Source organism: Phycodurus eques, chromosome 3 (assembly GCF_024500275.1).
Source record: "Phycodurus eques isolate BA_2022a chromosome 3, UOR_Pequ_1.1, whole genome shotgun sequence".
In the NCBI taxonomy this organism is placed as follows: Eukaryota; Metazoa; Chordata; class Actinopteri; order Syngnathiformes; family Syngnathidae; genus Phycodurus; species Phycodurus eques.
Window position 1 is genome coordinate 6,416,059 of NC_084527.1, and position 21,329 is coordinate 6,437,387.

At 40.6% G+C, this 21,329-nt stretch overlaps 2 protein-coding genes across 2 annotated transcripts in view; both read right to left on the reverse strand.

Annotated features, from left to right (window-relative positions):
* ndc80 (NDC80 kinetochore complex component) lies at positions 1–12,429 on the reverse strand. The gene is made up of 18 exons (XM_061673341.1): positions 12,070–12,429; positions 10,715–10,810; positions 9,926–10,009; positions 8,918–9,044; positions 7,539–7,705; positions 7,088–7,190; positions 6,920–7,009; positions 6,207–6,300; positions 5,948–6,048; positions 5,627–5,771; positions 4,110–4,315; positions 3,743–3,889; positions 3,576–3,662; positions 3,114–3,206; positions 2,902–3,032; positions 1,525–1,627; positions 1,099–1,419; positions 1–51 (listed from the first exon to the last, which is right to left on the reverse strand). The coding sequence occupies exons 1-17, from the start codon at positions 12,075–12,077 to the stop codon at positions 1,285–1,287; spliced, it is 1,917 nt and encodes a 638-aa protein (XP_061529325.1). The 5' UTR covers positions 12,078–12,429; the 3' UTR covers positions 1–51; positions 1,099–1,284.
* A 1,514-nt stretch (positions 12,430–13,943) lies between these two features.
* nipbla (NIPBL cohesin loading factor a) overlaps positions 13,944–21,329 on the reverse strand; it is a 42,853-nt gene continuing 35,467 nt past the window's right edge. The window contains 9 exon segments of the mRNA XM_061671825.1: positions 13,944–14,802; positions 16,221–16,418; positions 16,755–16,929; positions 17,006–17,370; positions 19,326–19,472; positions 19,555–19,755; positions 20,381–20,488; positions 20,577–20,767; positions 20,852–21,025. Coding sequence (XP_061527809.1) covers positions 14,440–14,802; positions 16,221–16,418; positions 16,755–16,929; positions 17,006–17,370; positions 19,326–19,472; positions 19,555–19,755; positions 20,381–20,488; positions 20,577–20,767; positions 20,852–21,025 — 1,922 coding nt within the window. The 3' untranslated portion in view covers positions 13,944–14,439.

The window sequence follows — 21,329 nt, forward strand, 5'->3', positions numbered from 1 at the left end:
GTGCTACAATCGCTTGTAATACACTGGACCCAGGGACGAGGGACCGCTCTACTGCAAAAATCCACAAATAATTGACATTATAATTACATTGGGGGGAGGGAAAATAACCCCAAAAATTCTTGAATAAACAGGAATATACAAAGCGTTTGCCCCCCTCCCCCTAAAACATATTTAGAAATCCATGAATAGGTGAATCCCTGGGTGCTGAACCGCGCATATGCAGGAGTACACTGTAACTATATAACATTCAAATTTACACCTATGGATTATTTAGTTAATTATTTTAGTCGTCAATTAACATAAACATTTTTGGAATGTGGGAGGAAGCTGGAGCACCCGCAGAAAAGCCACACAAGCACAGAAATAACCTGCAAACTCCACACAGGAAGGCCCGAGCTGAGATTCCAACCCAGAAAGTCAGAACTATGAGGCAATCGTGCCAACCACTAGTTCACCGCGGCCTTAAAGCCAGCTCTTCACTACGTTGACACAAAATTCTCCCAGTGGCATTGCAAAAGGCTTTCATGTGCGTTGGCAGGCATATGTGAATGTACGTGTCAAACACTTTTTATCTTTACTTTTATCATGAACAAATGTGGCATTTTAAATGTACAATTATGTTTGACTAGGTGGAACGGTGGAGGACTGGTTAGCACATCTGCCTCACAGTTCTGTGGACCGGGGTTCGAATCCCCACCCTACCTGTGTGGAGTTGGCAAGTTCTCCTCGTGCCTGCGTGGGTTTTCTCCGGGTACTCCGGTATCCTCCCACATCCCAAAAACATGCGTGCTTAGGTTGATTGAAGAATCTAAATTACCCGTAGGTGTGAATGTGAGTGCCAATGGTTGTTTGTATGTGCCCTGCGATTGACTGGCGACCAGAAGATAGCTGGGATAGGCTCCAGCACACCCGTGACCCTAGTATGGATAAGCGGCACAGAAAGTGGATGGATGTTTGACTAAAGTCTCATAATGTTCCATTTGAATACAAACGAAAAATTCCTCTGCATTCACCACCCACAAAAAAGTTATGAGGCTCAGAGGAATTCATCAGCGGCGATTGACAGATCCATTAAATGAAAATAAAAAGAGCATTCACATTGGTGTGTGCTGTCCTCTAAGGGCACCCGGAGGAAGTGTGGTGACGCTGAAAAACCCAAACTCAGATAAAAATATTACACTTCAAACTCTTTATTAATACAAATTTAACAGTCAACAGAACACACAAAACATCAAAAACACTTGAAGCACCAAAACAAACAAACTCTAAACTGGTGACTTAACTTTAGTTTTTTGCTTTTTTAACCTTCGACCTGAAGTACTTTAGCATCTCCTTCAGGTCCTTCACGGCCTTCTCGTCGTCCTCCATTGCCTTCGCAAACAGGTGCGGCATGTGGCTGTGCACCTCCAGCAGAAAATTCTGCGGCACAGATGCAGCACAAGACAGCACTTAAGACACTTGCGCCGGCTTCCAAGGTGTGCTTAAAGGATCAAACTTGCAAATGCAGCAACACAAGCGAGTTACCTCGGTTTTGGACAGGTGGTCTGCTGCCGTGGTGAAGACGCTCGTGAGGTTGTTGGCGACAGTTCGCCTCTCCTCTGTGGTCTCCAGCAGAACCAGATGGTACCTCAAGGACACAAGTGTTTATATAAAGGAAACGTTTTGGAAAATTTACTTTTCAATTTCTTGCACACAAATACACTCGTCGGTTCCTGCCCACCAATTAAGTGTGAAATTGAACATAAAAGTAAATTACTCTTTTCTTGTGGCTTGTTTCTGAAAGTGTGTCTGTAAGTGATCCCTTCTCTTCATTTACATAATAATTGCCTCCACACTGTGTTTCTCTACCCCATGACATGATAGCGATCATTATGTCATGGGGCTGGGAGAAGATCCAGAGCTACTTTCAAGTTACAGCCAGACTACAATGTCTGAAACACTACCATGCAGAAACACCAACAGTACATTCCCCACAAGTGCGATGCCCCTCCAGGGTTTTCTTGTATATAAAACGAACGCAATAGCACTTTACATAAACTGTATTAAGTCACTAAACTCACCTTTTGGCAATTGCACACGAAAATAAATGTAAGGGACTACAGTAGATCCATGCATAATCGGGGTTCGGAACCTGTGGATTCACCTATTTGTGGATTTCTTTTGTCCTCCCTGCTTTTTTTTCATTTTTCTTATATTTTATGGGGGGAAACAATCCCGAAAACACTTATTGGCAGCTTATCCCCGATTATTCAAGAATCTTTGGTGTATATATTTTTAAAAATGCATTATTTTCCCAGTGCAATTGTAATGGGCATCAACTATCTGCAGATTTTTTATATTCGCGGTCTGGTGTGGTGGGGGGTGTTTTTTTTTTGTTTGCTTTAAATCCTTGTTATTGAAGAGCGGATCTTTTATAGATAGTGTAATGTACATTGATTCATAAAAAAAAAAAAAACAGTAATGCGCACATATTTTGACCATACTTAAAATGGCATTCATCTGGTTAGGATGTGTGCAGTCCTGTGGCCTCCTGGTAGCACTCATGAAAAATGATTGCCCCCTCCATCACATAAGTTGCTCATCCCTGATTTAAACTATGCACATGTTCGTAGGTCAAATATGAAAATGCTAATAACCAAAAGGACACCTGCATTCTGACGAGATCCAATATAAAAGCCATGTCAAAAATTCTACCTTCACAAAGATAATGCTTACTGTTTTATAATACTTTTTCAAATGTATAAACGTGTATACGTGAAATAGAATTGATTGAAACTGTTTGAGAGGTGTTTCTAATATTGTTAAATACCTATAAATTTAATAGTGTTGTTCAAAAGTGCGGCTTGACTTTGACACAGCTCTTGTAAACCTAATCAAGTGTCCACCGTGCAAGCCACTCACTCTTGCTGCAGCGCCTTATGCTGCTGCACAGCGTCATCATAACCGCAGTTGACCTTCTCTTCAAGCAGATTGCGATTACTCTCGACCGTCTCCAACTCCACTGCCCACTCTTGGGTCTCTCGGGCCAGCTCCTGCACGTACAAAGCGGAGTATACCACATAGATCAGAAGGCGCTTATTACATCTGTTCGAAGTGGCTGGTGGAATTCATACCTTCTGGCTGGCCTCCAAGCGCTCATCTACCTTGCGGATCTGCTCTTTCAGCTGCTTTAGGTCGTTCTCCTTGTCCAAGATGTTCGAGTTCAACTAAAGCAGGAATGAAGGAGCTATTACTCAATTTGTATCCTCAACACTGCTACATTATAAAGTAGTAGTTTTAGTGTACTGTAGTCCCACTGACCGAGGACTAAAATGTTGCTACCATGAGATAACATTTGCTGGGAAAGTTAAACGTTGACATTTGAAGGCAGGCAGCGTCATTTATTTGAAGGCAGGCAGCGTATTTAAAATGTTCAGTGTTGATTATCTCGTGCCCACCACACACAACGAGAGCAGTAAGAACACATACATTTTTTTCCTCATCATGTGTGAGCTCGCTCACATTTTAAAAATTTGTTTAGATCAGAAAATAATGTTTGTACCCCAACAAAAGGCGTGAGAAACGGTTTCTTTCACCTGTTCACAAGACTCTTCCAGGCTGAACTTGGCATTGGACAGTCGGCTGCGATCCTCCTCCAAGTCAAGGATTAGCTTTTTAAGATGCTACAGAGTGACACGCAAAGCCGTTAAGGGCAAAACTAACGTAGACCAAAGTATCACATGGGAGCGAATCCATTGAGTACCTGTGTCTGTGACTTGAGCTGGATGTTCCCGGGTCCACATTCAAAAGGCCTGAGTTCAAAGTCATGGCCACAGGCATTCTCAGCAGACATCGGTATCAGCTTCAACTTGCGAGCCAGCTTGTGGTACTTGTTAAGCTTCAACTCAGCCTGGAATACAGAAAAGGAGAGACTTTGTTTATTTTGGCAGTGACAGCAAGTCACAGCTTTCATATCAGAGGAAAACCAATCGTCATTTATGCGGACTTTCTCAGGAATTGATCGCAACTGGACTGTTCTGGTTGTCTCAGAAGTTTCACTTTTCATGACTGATGATGATGCACACTGAACCTTTTAACACCTGATGTGTGTCGTCACTGAACACGAATACCTTCTCTTTCACTTTGGCCAGCGTGATCTCTTCGCTCCACTTGTGCTGCTCGGCTTGCTCCAGAGACTTGCCGTGACTGGCGATGGCCTGCAGAAGCTCCCGCTTCTCCTGGTTGATCCTCTCGATGTCGGCCGGTGTGTACTTTTGGTTTTCCAGGATCTTTTGCAGCTCGGCCTGCTCAACATTCAGAGACTCCAGAGTGTTGACTGAAGAGTGGAAGGATAAAATGAAGAGTTGAAACAAATGTTCATTTATTTAAATGGGTGAAAGTACTTCTGCTTATTTTGGTTTCAATTGCAACTGGCAAATTAGTAGGGTCTGGATTGCTAGTGACCTCCATTGGTTGGGTAATGAGGTATGAAGGAGTAAAATCCCTTCTGCATTTTTCCTTCTCAACATAAGCAGAACCGCACATTGTTTAGATCGGTGTTTATTTTACATTAGAAAGGTCTCACGGCCCACTACCAAAAATGTCACAAAAATTATATGAGGGCTGTGCGGGAAGAAAAATAAATAAAAAATAAAAATCGGCTAACTCTGCCGCAAAAGATTCTGCCTCGAGGAGATATCAATAATAATTTGCGCTACCCGGAACCATTTGGCCACTGTCCATGTTCACCACATGGACATTTGTTGCAGATGCACGCACTGTTGGGCCAGTAATAAAAATTGCCAAAAATGACAGAGGAGCGTCTGTAAGTGATTTTTAAGACACTATTAGTATTATTAGTATAATGTAACATAACATGTATGACTGAACTGATTGGTAGTTATCGTTTTTTGGTGCGCAGGGTTACTAGAAACTCTTGGTGTTCTTTAGGCAAATGTCTTTTCTTATTCTGTTTTAATGAATAACCTGCAGTGCTATGCTAAGGCATTCCAAACTCTTGTTCCATGTGCTCCCCGTCTCTGCATGCCTCTGGTCACTGGAGTAGATATATTAAAAGATTCATTATTTGTTGTAAATAAATAATTTTCCCACTATTTCATTTGAAACTATACTTTGACTTTATATATACGGTATTAGTATGCAACTGTGTCGCATTTAGCATTATTCCAAAAATGCATTTGTAGAACTATACTGATGTACTGTATATGCCGGTCACTATGTCACTGGTGTGGATACAGTATAATAAAACATACATTTGTAGTAAATAATTTACCCGCTATTTCATTTTAAACTGTACTTGCAGTTTATATATACAGTATTGGTATGCACCGTTGTAGCATTTAGTATTATTCCAAAAATGCATTTGTAGGAATATACTGATCCTCCTCAGCTAAGGTTGAGTAGATAACCCTGGCCACTACAGTATGGAAATAAGGTAAATTATTATAAATTACAATACATACTGTATTACATTAAGTAATACAGTTTAACTGTGCAAAAACATTGGGAACAATATACTGGAAAAATGCATTTGCACAAATAACAAAAAAGGTAAGTAGAAAAAAAATCTTGGACCACTAGGAGGAAAGAGGGTATTTTGACTGAACTTAATGTGACTTCCATTTACCAGCAAGGTTGAGCCCATCGTGCAGCTCCAAGTCCTTTTTCTCTAAGTTTGCTTGGAAAGTCTCCAGATTGACGTGATATTCACGCAGCTTCTGGAGGTCCAACTGCAGCTTCATCTTCTCCATCCTCTTGGCCTCGAGACGATCCTGTTGGGGGAAAGGGATGCGTTTGCTGGTCATCTTGATAAAACTGTCAGAGACCAACAGCAAATCAACTTTCAGTCACTATTGCCCGTGATCATATACTTGAAGAAACATTCCATACATGAAATTGAAGTTTAATGCACAGTCACAATCAAATGTCTTAATTGTGTGATAATGACCTTTTTGTTTTCCTTCTCCAGTCGTTGTACCTCTTCCATCAGCACCCTGTGCTTCTCCTCCATGGCAGCCAGCACCTCTTCATCATAGTTGCACATCTTCTCTGTGAAAGCACGCGCACAAACGCACACACAGACATGAAGACATCAACCCAATGCACACACACACGAACAAAGACACACCAACACACACATACTAAAACATAACATCCAATTTCGCAAATATAAATACAATGATCTAATTGCTTCAAAAAGAGCTTACTGAGCTCAGAAATGAAGGCCTCGTCGTCCTCCTCGTAGGTGTCCACGCCCTGCATGAATTTGGCGTATGCAGTTGCTGTGTTTTCGAGGAAGAGCTGCAGACGGGAGTGCGTTTTCCATGAATTAATCACAGTGCACAGTGGAGATGGTAGCCGACTGTTAATAAGTTCGCCTCCTGGGATCTAAATCAGTTACTGGATTTGTAAACCTACAGCTCTTGTATTGGATCTTAAGAGGACGTAAATGAATTCTCCAGTGGGTAGCACGGTGGTCAATTGGTTAGCAAGTCTGCCTCATAGTTCTGAGATTTTGGGTTCAAATCTCAGTCGATGTCTTCCTGTGAGGACTCCCCTTCGCTTGGGTGGGTTTTCTATGGATACGCTTGCTCCCTCAAACACTCCAAAAACATGCATGTTAGACTCTGAATTAGGAATGGGCAAAGTATGGCTTTTCTTTGGAGTGGGGAGGGCTAAAATTGGCTAATTAAAATGCATTATTATTATTATATGTTTTTATTATTTATTTATTTACATTTATTTTGTATTTATTTGGCTCACTAAATAGTTATTTTTATTATCTCTTGGTAGCAATATGTATGTATACAAAAATACTGGTAAAATAAAACGTGTCATTAAATATAATTTTTTTTATTTTTACTCTAGAAAACGGATGGCTGTATGAATTGTCCTGTCAGTAAAAATCAAAGCAGCGTACCCTGTTGTAATCTGCGCTGTTATCAATGTTGTCCCCATCTTCGCTGAAGTCCATGAATAGAAGATCTTGGTGGGTCTGGCTTGTGAGGTTCTGGCGACACGGAGCAGAGATGTCATCTAAAATTCCAATTACCCAAGGAACCTTTTCCTTTTCTTTAAATACAACCACCTTGACAGTGTCAATCAACCACATGAGGGCACCCAGCGCCTGAGGCCAGGTGTGGGGAGCGCCCACGGAATACATAGAACTCTTGGACAGAACAAACGGATATCTGCAACACAAAAAAAGAAATGAAAGAAAAAGAGAGGAGAGGAGGAGGGGAGCGAGAGAGACGTATTTAGCAAAGTCTGGTATGGAATATCCAGAACGTTTGGAGCATTACTCCCCCGCAGTTTAAAACTGCTTCCCAGGTATCCCGTTGTCAAAATACAAACTCCAACGAGACTTCATCACCGAGCCACCAAGCGCAATAGAAAATAGATGGAGGGATGGGCGGGCACAGTCAATTTTACATATTATGTCCCCTTTAAGGTGGCCCTAGGTCATATACTACCATGCAATTCTAAAAACAAACTCACAGAGAGGAACTGTTTTGAAGACAGATAGGATATATAGCAACCTCAACGACTTGAGGAGAGCTGGAACCTCCTCCTCCACTTTGGAGTTCGGCATTTCAAAAGTGGGGTCCAGCTGACGATAGATGAACTCAAAGATCTTGACAAACTCCTTGGTGGATGGTGACTGGAGGGTCTTGGGTGACACGTTGTAGCCCTGGTCTGTCAGAAACTAATTCACAGGGAACAGCAAGTCATGAAATAATATAGCATCATAGCTTCAAATGAATAACACAGCATTAATGTTATCATCACTTACAGTAGATAACAACAGCAGTGGCATTTTGTAGGGGCGGGGGGCACTGCCGCTTTTCCCCTTGATACTCAAAGTGGCCTTTTATCATTTAATAAAGTTATAAGCGTTTGACTAAGCAGGTGTGTGCATGACAGAGGGGAGGGCAGCATGAGCTGCGCAACGTGTCAGAGCCACCGTAAAAGGGTAAGCAATTTACCGCCCATGCATACACTGTTACAGCCATTCAAAGAATCATTACAAATCAAACAGTCGTTATACGCATTTCCGAACTGCTCTTGAACGTATCACCTATGGCCTACTACAAGCAGGTGTTTCAACAAACACAATAACGCTGGTCGTGTGTGGCGGCAGAGCTGGTCTAATCTTCAACAAACAGGTCATGTAAATTGAGTCAAACTGTTGCATGTCGATAATTTATGACAAATTGGTAACGTAAACGTTAAGGGACAATGTGGAGTGAGCCTCTCATAATTTTAAGTCCACCGAAACATACCACTCCGTGGTCCAGCCCTTTCAGATAAGAAATTAAGAGCATTTTGATACAATGTCATGAAGTCAAATCAAAGCCCTAAGCTCAGGCTGATATTATTACCTACCTACCTAACTTGCTAGCTATTTCAGTGAAGAAAAAAAAAATTATAATAATAAAATCCTTATATTCTCCACACTCCTTTGCACATACTGTAAGGTATTTGGGAATTATTGATCCTGGTCTCATGAGCTGATTGTTGCTAGTTGTGGTTTAAAAATTATATATATATAAAAAAAATTGGCCATTGGACATTTAATTAGCTTGTGCATCATCACTGTCATTGTGTTTTAACTCTGCGGCGGTTGTGCACTTTTAATTACTGTAATGCATTTTCTCCTCTATGAGAATGGTTAAGTAAAATCAGTCAAGATCAAGAGTGTTATGAATGTATTGTTGAGATTATATTGTATTATTGTAATACCGGACCGTTTTTTTTTAATTGAATAAAAAAGGACATAGCAAATTTGATTGCTCTAATGGTTGTACAATTAGGAAATTGATCGCAGTGCTGGGTAATATATGCCTTACTATTTGGGAGCTGATCCGTGTATGTGGTGCATACAGTGGAGTGGACATGCGGGCAAACCCAAACCTACCTCATGCAGCCGTCTGATGCACTGCTGAACATAAGCTTTGTCGTGCAGAGGTCGTGCATCTTTGAGCTTCTCGGGCCCGCCAAAGCCATAAATGGAGCTGCTGCGCGGCATGCTAGCTCCACTTGTACTACAATCAAATATAACAATAAATATATATTTACACATACACACGTATTAGAGGTGCAACAATTAATCGACAACTATGCATCCATCCATTTTCTATCGCTTATCCGAGGTCGGGTCGCGGGGGTAGTAGCTTTAGCAGGGACGCCCAGACTTCCCTCTCCCCAACCACTTCATCCATCTCTTCCGGGGGGATCCCGAGGCGTTCCCAGGCCAGCCGAAAGACGTAGTCTCTCCAGCGTGTCCTGGGTCGTCCCCGGGGTCTCCTCACAGTGGGATGTGCCCGGAACATCTCACCGGGGAGGCGTCCGGGAGTCATCCGAATCAATGCCCCAGCCACTTCATCTGGCTCCTCTCGTACTCGGAGGAGCTGCGGCTCTACTCTGAGTTCCTCCCGGATGACGGAGCTTCTCACCCTATCTCTAAGGGAGAGCCCGGACACCCTGCGGAGGAAACTCATTTCGGCCGCTTGTATCCGGGATCTTGTTCTTTTAGTCACGACCCACAGCTCGTGACCATAGGTGAGGGTAGGAACATAGACCGACAACTAATCATTGTCAAATTGATCGATAACGACTGACAATCAATTAATTGTTTAGACCTTGTTCAACGTGAAATTGTCCAAATCCTCGGAATTTCAGCCTCCCAACATTAAATATAAAGTTTTGTATATAACACTTAATATTTATTATAAAAATAAAGCAGACTGATTGTCTTTTGGTTTCATCAAAATAAGACATTTGCAAAGATATTTTACTTTGCAAAATAATTATTCAAATTAAAAATGTAGAATTTATTCAGTTCCCTTCTATAGAATCAGACAGAGGCAGTACATTTTCTTTAGGTAAACGCTTATTGTTTACATCTTTTCCATTGTTGACATACCGTTGACCAAAGAAGCTTGTCCGCTGCTCAGTTGTCTGCGACAGTGGTTTGGACATGCTGAGCTTACCCATTGAAGGCTTTTCACTGTAAAAAAAAAAAAAAAAAACAAAAACCCCAAAGATGTTTAATTGCCGTTTACATTTTTTTTCTGTTTCAAGAAAGATTCCCCAAATCAACTTGTAAGTTGTAACACAACATTACAAGCAATACAAAAATATATTCATGCTGGCTGAGAGGCAAACAAAATGACAAAACTGAAAACTATGGTTGAATCAGTTTAACAATGAATAACGATAACATTCTGTACTATCATTTGAAATAGTCATCCATCCATCAATTTTCTGAGCTGCTTCTCCTCACTAGGGTCGCGGGCGTGCTGGAGCCTATCCCAGCTGTCATCGGGCAGGAGGCGGGGTACACCCTGAACTGGTTGCCAGCCAATCGCAGGGCACATACAAACAAACAACCATTCGCACTCACAGTCACACCTACGGGCAATTTAGAGTCTCTAATTTATGCATGTTTTTGGGATGTGGGAGGAAACCGGAGTGCCACGCAGGCACGGGGAGAACATGCAAACTCCTCACAGTCGGGGCCGGGGATTGAGCCCGGGTCCTCAGAACTGTGAGGCTGACACTCTAACCAGTCGCCCACTGTGCCGCCTTGAAATAGTCAATGACAGCCAAATAGTGGACTAAGTAGTTGTCTTGCAGTTTCTCCTATCTTTTCAACAACGGCGATATCTCCCGGTCGTAGAACTAAGCAGTTTCTTTCTGAAAAAGAACCAACCTGCGGGGAGTTGTGTATGCCGTGCTCATCCTATTAGAGTTTTGCCCTCGCATGGGCAGCTCAGACTGCCTGCCTGCGGCTCTGCTCATTCTTCCACTGCTCCCAAAAGTCACAAAAACAAATAAAACAACATTGAATATGTTTAAGTACACAAATACTGTAACATACACAACAAAACCTGTTCAAATGTATCTGACTTATTTTACAAATAAATAAATAAAAATAAAAAAGACTATCTGTAAAATACTAGTAGTGGTGGAAAGTAACAAAGGACAAATCAAATCAAATTTATTGATAGAGCACTTTTCATACATTCAAATGCAACACAAAATGCTTTACAGAAATTTAAACTGACAAAAAATTTTTTATTGTATACTTTATATACATATATATATATTATAAATACTTCATTACTGTATTGAGTAAAATTTTGAAGTATCTGGACTTCGATTATTTATTTCCTTTTATAAATTTTCCGTCAAGTTTGTACTTGGTCCACTTACATTCTAGAAACAGATAATTAGCAAAATAGGCTCGCTACTTTTTCAACGACACGTCACGTAAAAACGATGTAAATAGGTGAACTGGGATTGACATCTGAATGTAAAAATATAGGATTTGAATTTTGATTGACATCTGAATTTAAAAATATAGGATTTGAATTTTGATTGACATCTGAATGTAAAAATATAGGATTTGAATTTTGATTGACATCTGAATTTAAAAATATAGGATTTGAATTTTGATTGACATCTGAATGTAAAAATATAGGATTTGAATATTCATTGCAGATAAAATAAAAATACATTCACTTTGAAGTTTCACGTCTATTGGACTTAATTTGCAAACTAATAAATTCAATTTCAAAGGATACTGTTCAGTTTTTAAATGCAATGTTTCAAATTAAACAATACTAATTAAAATTGTTATTCAACATCAGTTTTTTTAATGCACTTATTCAAGTTTAGCATTTAAAAGTAAAATATAAATGATTCAAATTCAGTTAAAAGGTGCCACATATTTCAACCCATACAGTACGTATGTCCGTTTTGGGGGATTTTGTAACATATCAGCACTTCTGCTTTCACCAGTCTTTCTTGTCGCAAATATTTGCAGTTTTATTAGTAGTGTGAGTACAGTACTTTGGCCACCTCTGCCTAACAGTTAACACTCGCTGTCGAGAGCTATAAATTGGATAACGTACAAGTGAAGCCATTACGACTTTTCTTGTATTGGCAATATCGAAAAGGCAGGCGAAGTTGTAAAAAAAAAAATATATATATATATATATTCCGTCATGCGAATGGTTACTAGAACGTATTCCAGCCGGAATTGACAGTAAATTCGATACATACCGCTCCATGTTGTTTTTTTTCTTGCGTCAACGTAAGCAAGGGAGACCAACTGAAATCACAAAAACCGCCAATGGTTTACCAATGGCGGAGATGTGACGTCATCGCACGACGGCGAGTCACTTGGGCAAAAAAAGACACAAGAGCGCGCACACAAACACACGCGCTGAGTATTTTGATCATCATTTTCTTTATACTTTCCAATTTCATACTTATAAAGCATTGTGAGTGAAGTAAACATTGTAGTTAAATGAACATAGACATGGAACCGTGTTCAGTTAGTTCTTCATTTCCTAGTGTGGCTCTATAATCTCGGTTTGAAATTTGCTTTGCGCTTTCGACTAGCGCACAATTAACTATTTCGCACAACGTCGTAAGAATAGGCCTAAAAAAATAATAATTATATATTATATATATATATATATATATATATATATATCCATACTGCTTATCCTCACGAGGGTCGGTGGCGTGCTGTAGCCTATTCCAGCTATCTTCGGGCGAGAGGCGGTGTACACCCGGAACTGGTCGCCATATATATATATATATATATATATATATATATATATATATATATATATATATAGCACGCCACCGACCCTCGTGAGGATAAGCAGTATGGAAAATGAATGAATAAATGATATAGGGCTGTCAATCAATAAATGTTTTAAAATCATATTAATCACACTTTTCATTCATCACGATTATTCACAGGGACCAAATAGTACCACATTTTGCTTTCCATGGCATTTTAAACTTGTGATTTTTTTTTAAGCTAAATTTCCCGCAGAGCACCCTGTCCGAGTCTTCTGACTCATTTTTGCACTGGTGTAAGCGTTGACCTGATCACTGACCTTAAAGCAACCTGCACCACATTTCAGATATCCATATGCAGTTCAGGTAAAAGAGCATAAATGGTCAAAATAAACTGAGATTTTTTTGGGGGGGGTGATTATTCATGAGTTAAGACTTTAATTTTGACAGCCCTAATATATATTAATGTGTATGTATAAAATGTGTATGTATGTAAGCCCACATTTATCGTGTTGGTTACGTTCCAGAAAATCCCTGCAATAAATGAAATCTGTGGCATGTAACTGACCAATTATTATACCTTCATTTATATATTTCAGTAGTGCGTGAGAATTTCAGTTGTGTGAAAGGTCATCCTGAATTCTCTGACGGGCAGCCCTTCTTCAGACTATGTGGTAATATAGCACAAGAAAGCATGCTCAGTTACTATCGTACAAACTATTTTTCATTGGTTTTAAAGTATTTTTCTTACAAATAGTTAGTGATAATAACAGTGGCGCATAATGTAGAAATTTGCTGGCATAGGGAGTGTGACCATCTTAAATTGAGGATACCCTGTAGCAGTCAAATTTGTTCACAAATACAATGCAATCCAATTACAATTGCACTTTCTACATTTGATATACTAGCTTGAAAAAATGGAAAGATGATGTTGACACTTTGAGACAAGTGACAAAGAGAAGTAGAAAATTTATTGCAGTATTTGTTGCACCCAAAAAAAGGTTATGAATCCCCTTTTCCTTTTATGACTAAGGTGACCTAATACAACAAAAATCTACATTTACAAAATATCCTCCTGCATTAGGCCACATATATACTGCATGCGTAGTTAGAAATAGAATAAATTATATTCAGGACTCTGCCATTGTACAGCATGGACAAATAAAAGTGAACAAAAATAAAAAAATATTTTTTCTCTCCTTTTTTGTGTCTTTTTCTTTCAAATATCTAAAAGCTAGAAGAGGAAAAAAACATTAGGTGCTAGTAGTATAATAAACTCCAAAAAACACTAATAAGAACATCAAAAAGACTAATTTTCAACATTCACTTAGGGTTTTATTCCTTTTTTTTTTTTTTTTTTTTTTTTTAATACAGTTTTCTGTCTTCAGAGATATAAACATTTTTTTAGTTTTTCCGTTTGTGTTAAACTATAATACAGTGGGAGTAGAAACGAGCGACTAGAATCGGCTGCACAACAGCGAAGGAGCTCCCACGACAATGTTGACCAAACATTTCCCCCCCTCCAGGTCTATCCTGGTAAAAGCCTTCCAACAGAGGGTATAAATTGGAGCCTATTATTTCCTTTCAATGCCTTCTGGATCCTATATCCTCTCTTTACGTGTACACATACACACAAACATGAGCAGTCCCTCTCATATAATAATATTTTTTTTTTTGGAAAGAATAACTCATGTAAAAGTATGTAGTGTCGTGTTTTTCATACAAAAATGAAGAAGAGGAAGGGTGAGAATCCAGTGAAGTTTGGCTGTGTGGATGGACGTGGCAGGGGAGCGGTAGAAGGAAGAATTTGAGAAACAAAACGAAAAACAACAGGAGCCATTAGCTCGCTCCTCCTTCCCGCACTGCGTACAGCGAGCGTAAAGTCTGCACTACTTTGTTGCTCAGTTTGTGGTTGCTGGTCAAGGCAATCTTTTTGTAAATGACGTCTGACTCCTTGATAGTGTCCACCCAAGGCACCAGTTTGCGGCCGTCGCGCTTTTTGGCTTCAGCCCAGGGCCCCGAGTAGGAGCCGGCCATCCAGTGGATGGCATAGCCACTGGGGGTCTTGTGGACCACACGGGCGATCTGCGGCCGATCCTTGTACTTGGGGCAGCACAGGGCGATCACGTCCATCACCTCCACCGTCTCGCTCATTCGGCCGGGGTCCGACTGGTCGCCCGCTCGCCTCGACCTCCGAGAGGACTACAAGGGGGAAGAGGACAAAGATGGCCCAATTAAGCACACTTCATGAAGGTGGGAGGGATAGATGTCCTCCTCTAATATTTGTTGCCTCAATTTAGCTGTTTTTCCCTCTAAAATTTGTAATTAAAATATAGTCTTGCATCCCAATAAATTTCACCATTGAAAGACCCTCTCACACTACTAAACTTTTTTTCCCCACACACTATTGAAACATACATGTTTGTTCCACATATTTGTAAACCTAGGCGGCACGGTGATCGACTGGTTAGAGCGTCTGCCTCACAGTTCTGAGGTCAGTGGTTCAATCCCCGGCCCCACATGTGTGGAGTTTGCATGTTCTCCCCGTGCCTGTGTGGGTTTTCTCCAGGCACTCAGGTTTCCTCCCACATTATACCAATTCACTGCTTTTTTACTCAGGCCAAAGCCATGTGTCATAAAAAAATTGCTTTAGCATCATCTGGAAGCATATTGATGCCAAGCACCATGTTGAACTGAGGGAAGGAGATTCATTTAGGCACCGTCGATTGGTTCATTCCCTATACCCCAGCGGATAGCACGGGTTCCCGTAATTTGCCTAACCTGTACGTTTTCCATGAATGTAAACACTGCCATATCGGATATAAATAAATAAAATAAATAAAAACATCGGATGCAGGCATTGGGGAATTTGACTTGCAGCGTAAATCCAGCCAAAAGAAGGGCTCTACACATTAGTGCAGGGTGTTGCTGTGCACTCTTGACCAAAGTTTGGACAACAATTTACAAAACTTTTTGGTTTAAGGGTGCTTGTGTGAAAGCACCCTTAAACCAAAAAGTTTTGTCAATTGTTTAGTTAGTTTTAGTTAGTTTTAATCGAACTCTCGTTGTTTTCCCCACTTTGCTACTGTTAAGTTGAAGAGTAAAAACTTGAAGAGTTGAAGAGTAAAAACAGCAAACCAACTTGGGTGCGGACCAAATCAACTGGTCTGAGACCTCTTGACAGAGGTGGTCTTGAAAATAGGTATTTGAGTAGGCCTGTTTTTTTAAGAATCAATGGCTGTAATTTTTCATTGCAGAAGGAAGCGTATCAGTCATGAAGGTAAGTTTGCATGCATATACATTTCCACAGATAACACTGCTTGGTCAACTCATCATTTTTTGCATTGCATCACTCATGGCTCGTAGACCTTTGAAAGAGAGTTTAGGAAAATTATGTAACCACAGTCATTAGCTTTGGTTAACTAGTAAAGCCTCTTCTGTTGTCAGGTTGCGATTGAACATGATTTAGGGGAAGTGTTGTGTTTATGTTGCTGCGCAACAGTAATTGATAGCAATATAAGATGTAATACAAACTTTAACGATGCAGTGTTTGTAGTAGTGGTTTTGGAGAATTAAGGATTCCGCGAGACTGCGACGAGGTGTTTCCCCATCAGTCTTACCCCTGGAGTCCGGTCATCGCCATCGCTGTAGTCGTCGTCGGTCTCTGGTCCCGCCTGATTGCGCGGACTGGGTCCCAACAAGGGGCCCGAGCTTCCAAGCAGGGCATTTATGGCTTTGTTTCGAATGTTGGCGCTTGCTGACGCTTCCCCCTCCTCGTCCTCCTCGTCCGGGTCCAGATGTTCCATTAGTACCTTGAACTACATCCAGGACAAACATCAAAAGCCTTTCAGTCAAAACTGTAATTGCCTTATTTGAGTGGACATTTTGACATAATCTGGTTTCAATCTGGGAGGTTGGGCGACTGTTCAATGTCGACGTGCCGTTTGTTTGTTTACAACAGTGCACACAACCACAGGCTGCCCGTGTTTGTTTGCTTGTGTGAATCATCCTGTTTCAGCCGTGTTGTTTCAAGTCTTTGGACCAAAAACCGAAAATGCACTTTTAGGTCATTTTTGACTGAAAATCTTCTGTGACCGAAGTTTCGGTGCATCCCTAAATTTAACTTCATGTAATTTATTCCCATCATCACTTACATCGAGGTACTGTTTGACAATACGCCTCTTGACATCTTCTGTCAGCGTGGCACACGCCATGTTGTTGGAGATGAAGTCGAGGGTTTGTCGCGGGTGGAAGTAAACGTTGACTTTTCGGTTCACCGCCTTGTCATATACCTTGGCCGACTCGGTTGGCGAGTATTTTTGAATTTTGCTGTGAGAAGAGCAACACAGGGTTACAAACAGTGTAGGTGTAATATCAGAACCTGCGGAGGTTTTATAGAGCGTACCCGTCTGAGAATCCATACTGGTTCTTCAGATGCTGTTTGAGCACCAGCAGCAAGAGGATGCCTTGAACGGAGTTAGCAAAGTCCAAGAGGCTAGCGGGATTGTCTGGGAGACGCCTCATGACCCTCTCCGTATCATCCACGTTCAAATCGTCCAAGTCGGATTCCGAATCGGAGCTTTCAGAGTCAGCAACCAGTTTTCTGGGCTTTGTGGGCCGCCGTACAAGGTCGTCGTCTTCGCTGTTGTGCACATCGTCACTCCTAAGGGAGTCGCAGTTCATTCTTATCTCGTCATCCTCCCCATCTGATGTGCTCTTCCACTCCTCCTTCACCCGCTTCTCCTTCCGCCTTGGCTCTTTTAACAAGAGCTGGACAGAGGAAAGAACACATGACCACAAATCATCATTCCCATTTGTGTTCATCCAGTAGAACCTCCAAAGTTGGCCACAATCCATTCTGTGATGCTGGTTGACTTCCAGGTTATTCTAATTTCATAACAACGTTCCCCATAGGATCTAATGTAAAGCAAATTAAGTAGTTATAGACTCAAAGTGTGATAAAAACCTTTATTGGCTGTAATGGCAATGTTTAAGCAATATTTTAACATTCCTGTCATACAAGTATGGATAATATAGACAATTTAAACGCTGTATAATAAAACAAAAATTATCTAAGACGACTCACCCTTTCACCCTCCTATATTATACTACGGGCCAAATAGAAAAAAAAAAACAGTTGGATAGAACCTTTTCTGCTGACATTATTTTGGTTATTTTGTTTTGTGTTCTTTTTATTCAATAGTTTTTTTTAAAAAATGACCAAACACGGAGCAGATTACATTGACCTGTTTGACAATTTCAAAATCATATGAAAATGTTTAAATGTAAAAAAAAAAATAATAATAATAAAAAAAATAAAATAAAAAAAAGAAAAAGATTAAACACCTGCTGCTCTTATTTTGGTTCAAACTAAGAGGAGTTGAAGGATTAATGGCTTTAATTTATTTTTGGAGAAAATCCTGAGCATTTCAGAACCAGAATTCTGCTGTGTTCAGGCCAATTTCGTGGAGGATGACTTAGTAAACATTAGCTTTAACACAATGCTGGAAGTGCATTTCCGAGCTTTGAGCAAGCAACTGGGCGGGGGCCGCCAACAAACGCAAATACGGTATATAAAAGCATACATGTTGTGTTTTAAGAAAATACTTAACTATATTTAAAATTGATAATTCAACTGGGGATTTAAGCTTGCGGTCAGTCTTGCCAAAAAGTGCATGAGCATTGAACGCCACGCACAGTGGCAAGTGATTGAATGGGAGCGCAGGACCAGCCTCTCAAAATATCCTCCTCTTTTGTTTAACCCACGTCCCCTCCTCTGTGTGATTGAGTAGCCACCTGTCATTTCCACTCACGTTCCCTATTAGTGGGCGAACAATCCGACGGTTGGTGAATTCTGTTTCACAATAAAAAGACCCCATATTGAAGGATCCATCGCAATGAATGCTTGGCTGCCGAGATATCGGAAACGACCAATCAAACCAATTTTTTTCCATATTTAAATTGAGATTCAGAATTAGTGATCCAATTAGAGCAAAGCTTATTTAAATGTCAAATAAGAACTCCGGCAGTGTCAACTGCCATGTGAAAAAGACCAACTAGAATAGCTTGAAAAGGGGCATTCTGGCCAAATTATCTTGCAAATGCAATAAAAGGACATCAAAATTGATAGACATACAAAACCTTTGATGGCATGGGACCTTTAAAGTTTAAAAAGTAAAGATAACCTTATTTGTGTTTGATATAGGTTTTCAAAAACACATTTTTTATTTATTTTTAAATGAGTGAATGCCCATAAATGTTTTTGGTGTTCCATATTAACAAACAACAGGAAGACTAGAAATTTTCAGGAAGACCCAAAATGGACATTGACAGTAAAAACGGCAACTTCTGGTAAACTTCCCTGATCTGGCAGCATTATGCTAAATGAGCAAGGCAAAAATAGTTTGTGTATGTAACTTATATTTAATCAAATGTACGCTTCCTATTGTACTGAGCAGGCACACCACTCTCCTATGACACGTTTCCATTTTGCCATCACTGGTACTAAAGACTAAAGCACAGATTCGCTGAGTTTAGTTAGTTTTGATGCAGAGAATTTTGGCTGGACTCCAACCACCTTGTACCATTTTTTAGAGATTCCAACGTATGTCTTTAAAAACACATTCACTGCCATTGACGGCTTTAGAAGTCAAATATCCATGTTAACTGGGAAGTCTGGCAATGAATGACTTTAATAGATATGTGTTTGGGTTAGCACTGCTTACCTCCGTAAAGGTTTGAAGAAGATTGCTGCCAGAAACCGACAGGCAGATGTCTATGTGGTGCATGATGAAGAGAGGCTCCTCCTGGCTCTGGTATGGGAAGCAGGCTAGGTTGTCCGCTATGAACAGCAACATGTTAACCTCCGTCCTCTGCGTAATGAAAAGGAGGATTGGCTGATGTTAAAAAAGCTCACATTCCTTAAGTTTAAGCTTGCAAGCTCCCAAGACTCACGGCGCTGTCGTCAAAGAGGTTCAGCAGCGAGATGAGGAAGGCTCGCCGCTGTTGCCGGTTGGTGCGGATCATGGAAAAGAGATGCGAGCAGAGTGCAGAGTGAGTCTCGTCCTGCCTGTAGCCTCGTATGATGGTCTTCCGAGACCTCTCGATGGACTGCTGCAGGTTGAATGACATCTTCATCCCAGCCACAGCCTTCATCTGTACAGGATACATTCAGGTGAAATGAAAAGTAATCAATTAATTAGAAAGAACAGGGCCAGCGTAAATGTCAGCTTTACAAATGCCACATCTGCTTTACAGGAAGTTGTGTGGTAACGTCTATTGTGACACAATAGAATGGAGCTCATAGAATAGGAGGAAAATGAAAAGAAGCCAAAACCTGCGCCGAAAATCCAAGTACTTGACACACACCGCCCATGTTTATAATTGCCCATATTAATAATTTAAACACTAAATACAGCCCAACTAATCTTATAACATTACCATTAAAAATAAATGGATTACAGCTTATTATATTTCAAAATAATGCACCCTAAATGCATGCACTTGCTGTGACTTCCACTAAAAAACAAACTTAGCTACTCCCAAAAAATAAAGCTTGTCTCAGTCGAGATACAACACTTCCACATAATTCTTTTGACACTTACTGGACTACTTTCCTATTTTGACAGGGCTTTGGTGTTTAGGGTGTTTCAGACACAGCACAAAAAATGCAAATAGTTGAGTTTTTCAGCAAATACCTGGAGACAGGTTCCACAGAAAAAAAACAAATGGGCGAATCTCAAACTGTGAATAAACAGGGATGACACTATTGCCAACTCACATGGATGAATCCTGTGTACTTTTTGTCGATTTCCACCAGTTGCTGATCGGCTTTGTTCCTCATGCTGGGCTCTGGGTCGGTTCCCATGGCAATCAGGTACGGCACACACTGACACACAAATTGGATTAAAAGTGTTCTTCAATTTAATCTTTAAATATTAGTGTGAGAATGGGTACAATGGTAATAAGCGCCTTACTTGCACTGGATGGATGAGGCCCTGGTTCAGTGTGAGTGCAATGACATTGAGTGCAAAGTGCCGTACACTGGACTGCGTGTGGAAAAAGGCCTCCAGCACCTGCTTCAGGTAAAGCTGCATAATAGAGCTGCTCATCCCCGAAGAGATGTCCCCCATCTCCTTCAGATCCTCCTGTTTGGAAAGCTTCTTCCCTGCAAAGATAGCATTTTCACCCCGATGAGACAATACAGTATTATTGTAGCACATGATGCATTTCATTGGGTTGTGAAATATACATTCTCTATCTGCTTCCTGCATCCGTGTGTCCTCCTCCTGGAGGTACGTCTGGAGGTTTTTGAGGATCTGGATTTTGAGATTGATGGACGAGGCACTGTCAGCCAGGATACCGTTGTATAAGGACTTCACTTCGGGCACAAACATTTGGCTGGGATGCATGATGACAAGGAAGCCTAAACGATGCAAGCAACGACATGTTGACACATTTTGAGAATACACCAGATTCAAGGGCCCTCAAACACATCTCATAGACTGAGTATTTAACTACAACCCCAATTCCAATGAAGTTGGGACGCTGTGTTAAACATAAATAAAAAAAGAATACAATGATTTGCAAATCATGTTCAACCTATATTTAATTGAATACACTACAAAGACAAGATATTTAATGTTCAAACTGATAAACTTTATTGTTTTAGCAAATAATCATTAACTTAGAATTTTATACCTGCTACACATTCCAGAAAAGCTGGGACA

Excerpts from the sequence above, each read along its gene's own strand:
- ndc80 (XM_061673341.1), bottom strand. Across the intron at positions 6,301-6,919 it reads ACAGCGCAGATTACAACAGG|CTCTTCCTCGAAAACACAGC; the intron begins GTACGCTGCTTT and ends TCCCGTCTGCAG. Across the intron at positions 6,049-6,206 it reads GGCCTTCATTTCTGAGCTCA|AGAAGATGTGCAACTATGAT; the intron begins GTAAGCTCTTTT and ends GTGCTTTCACAG.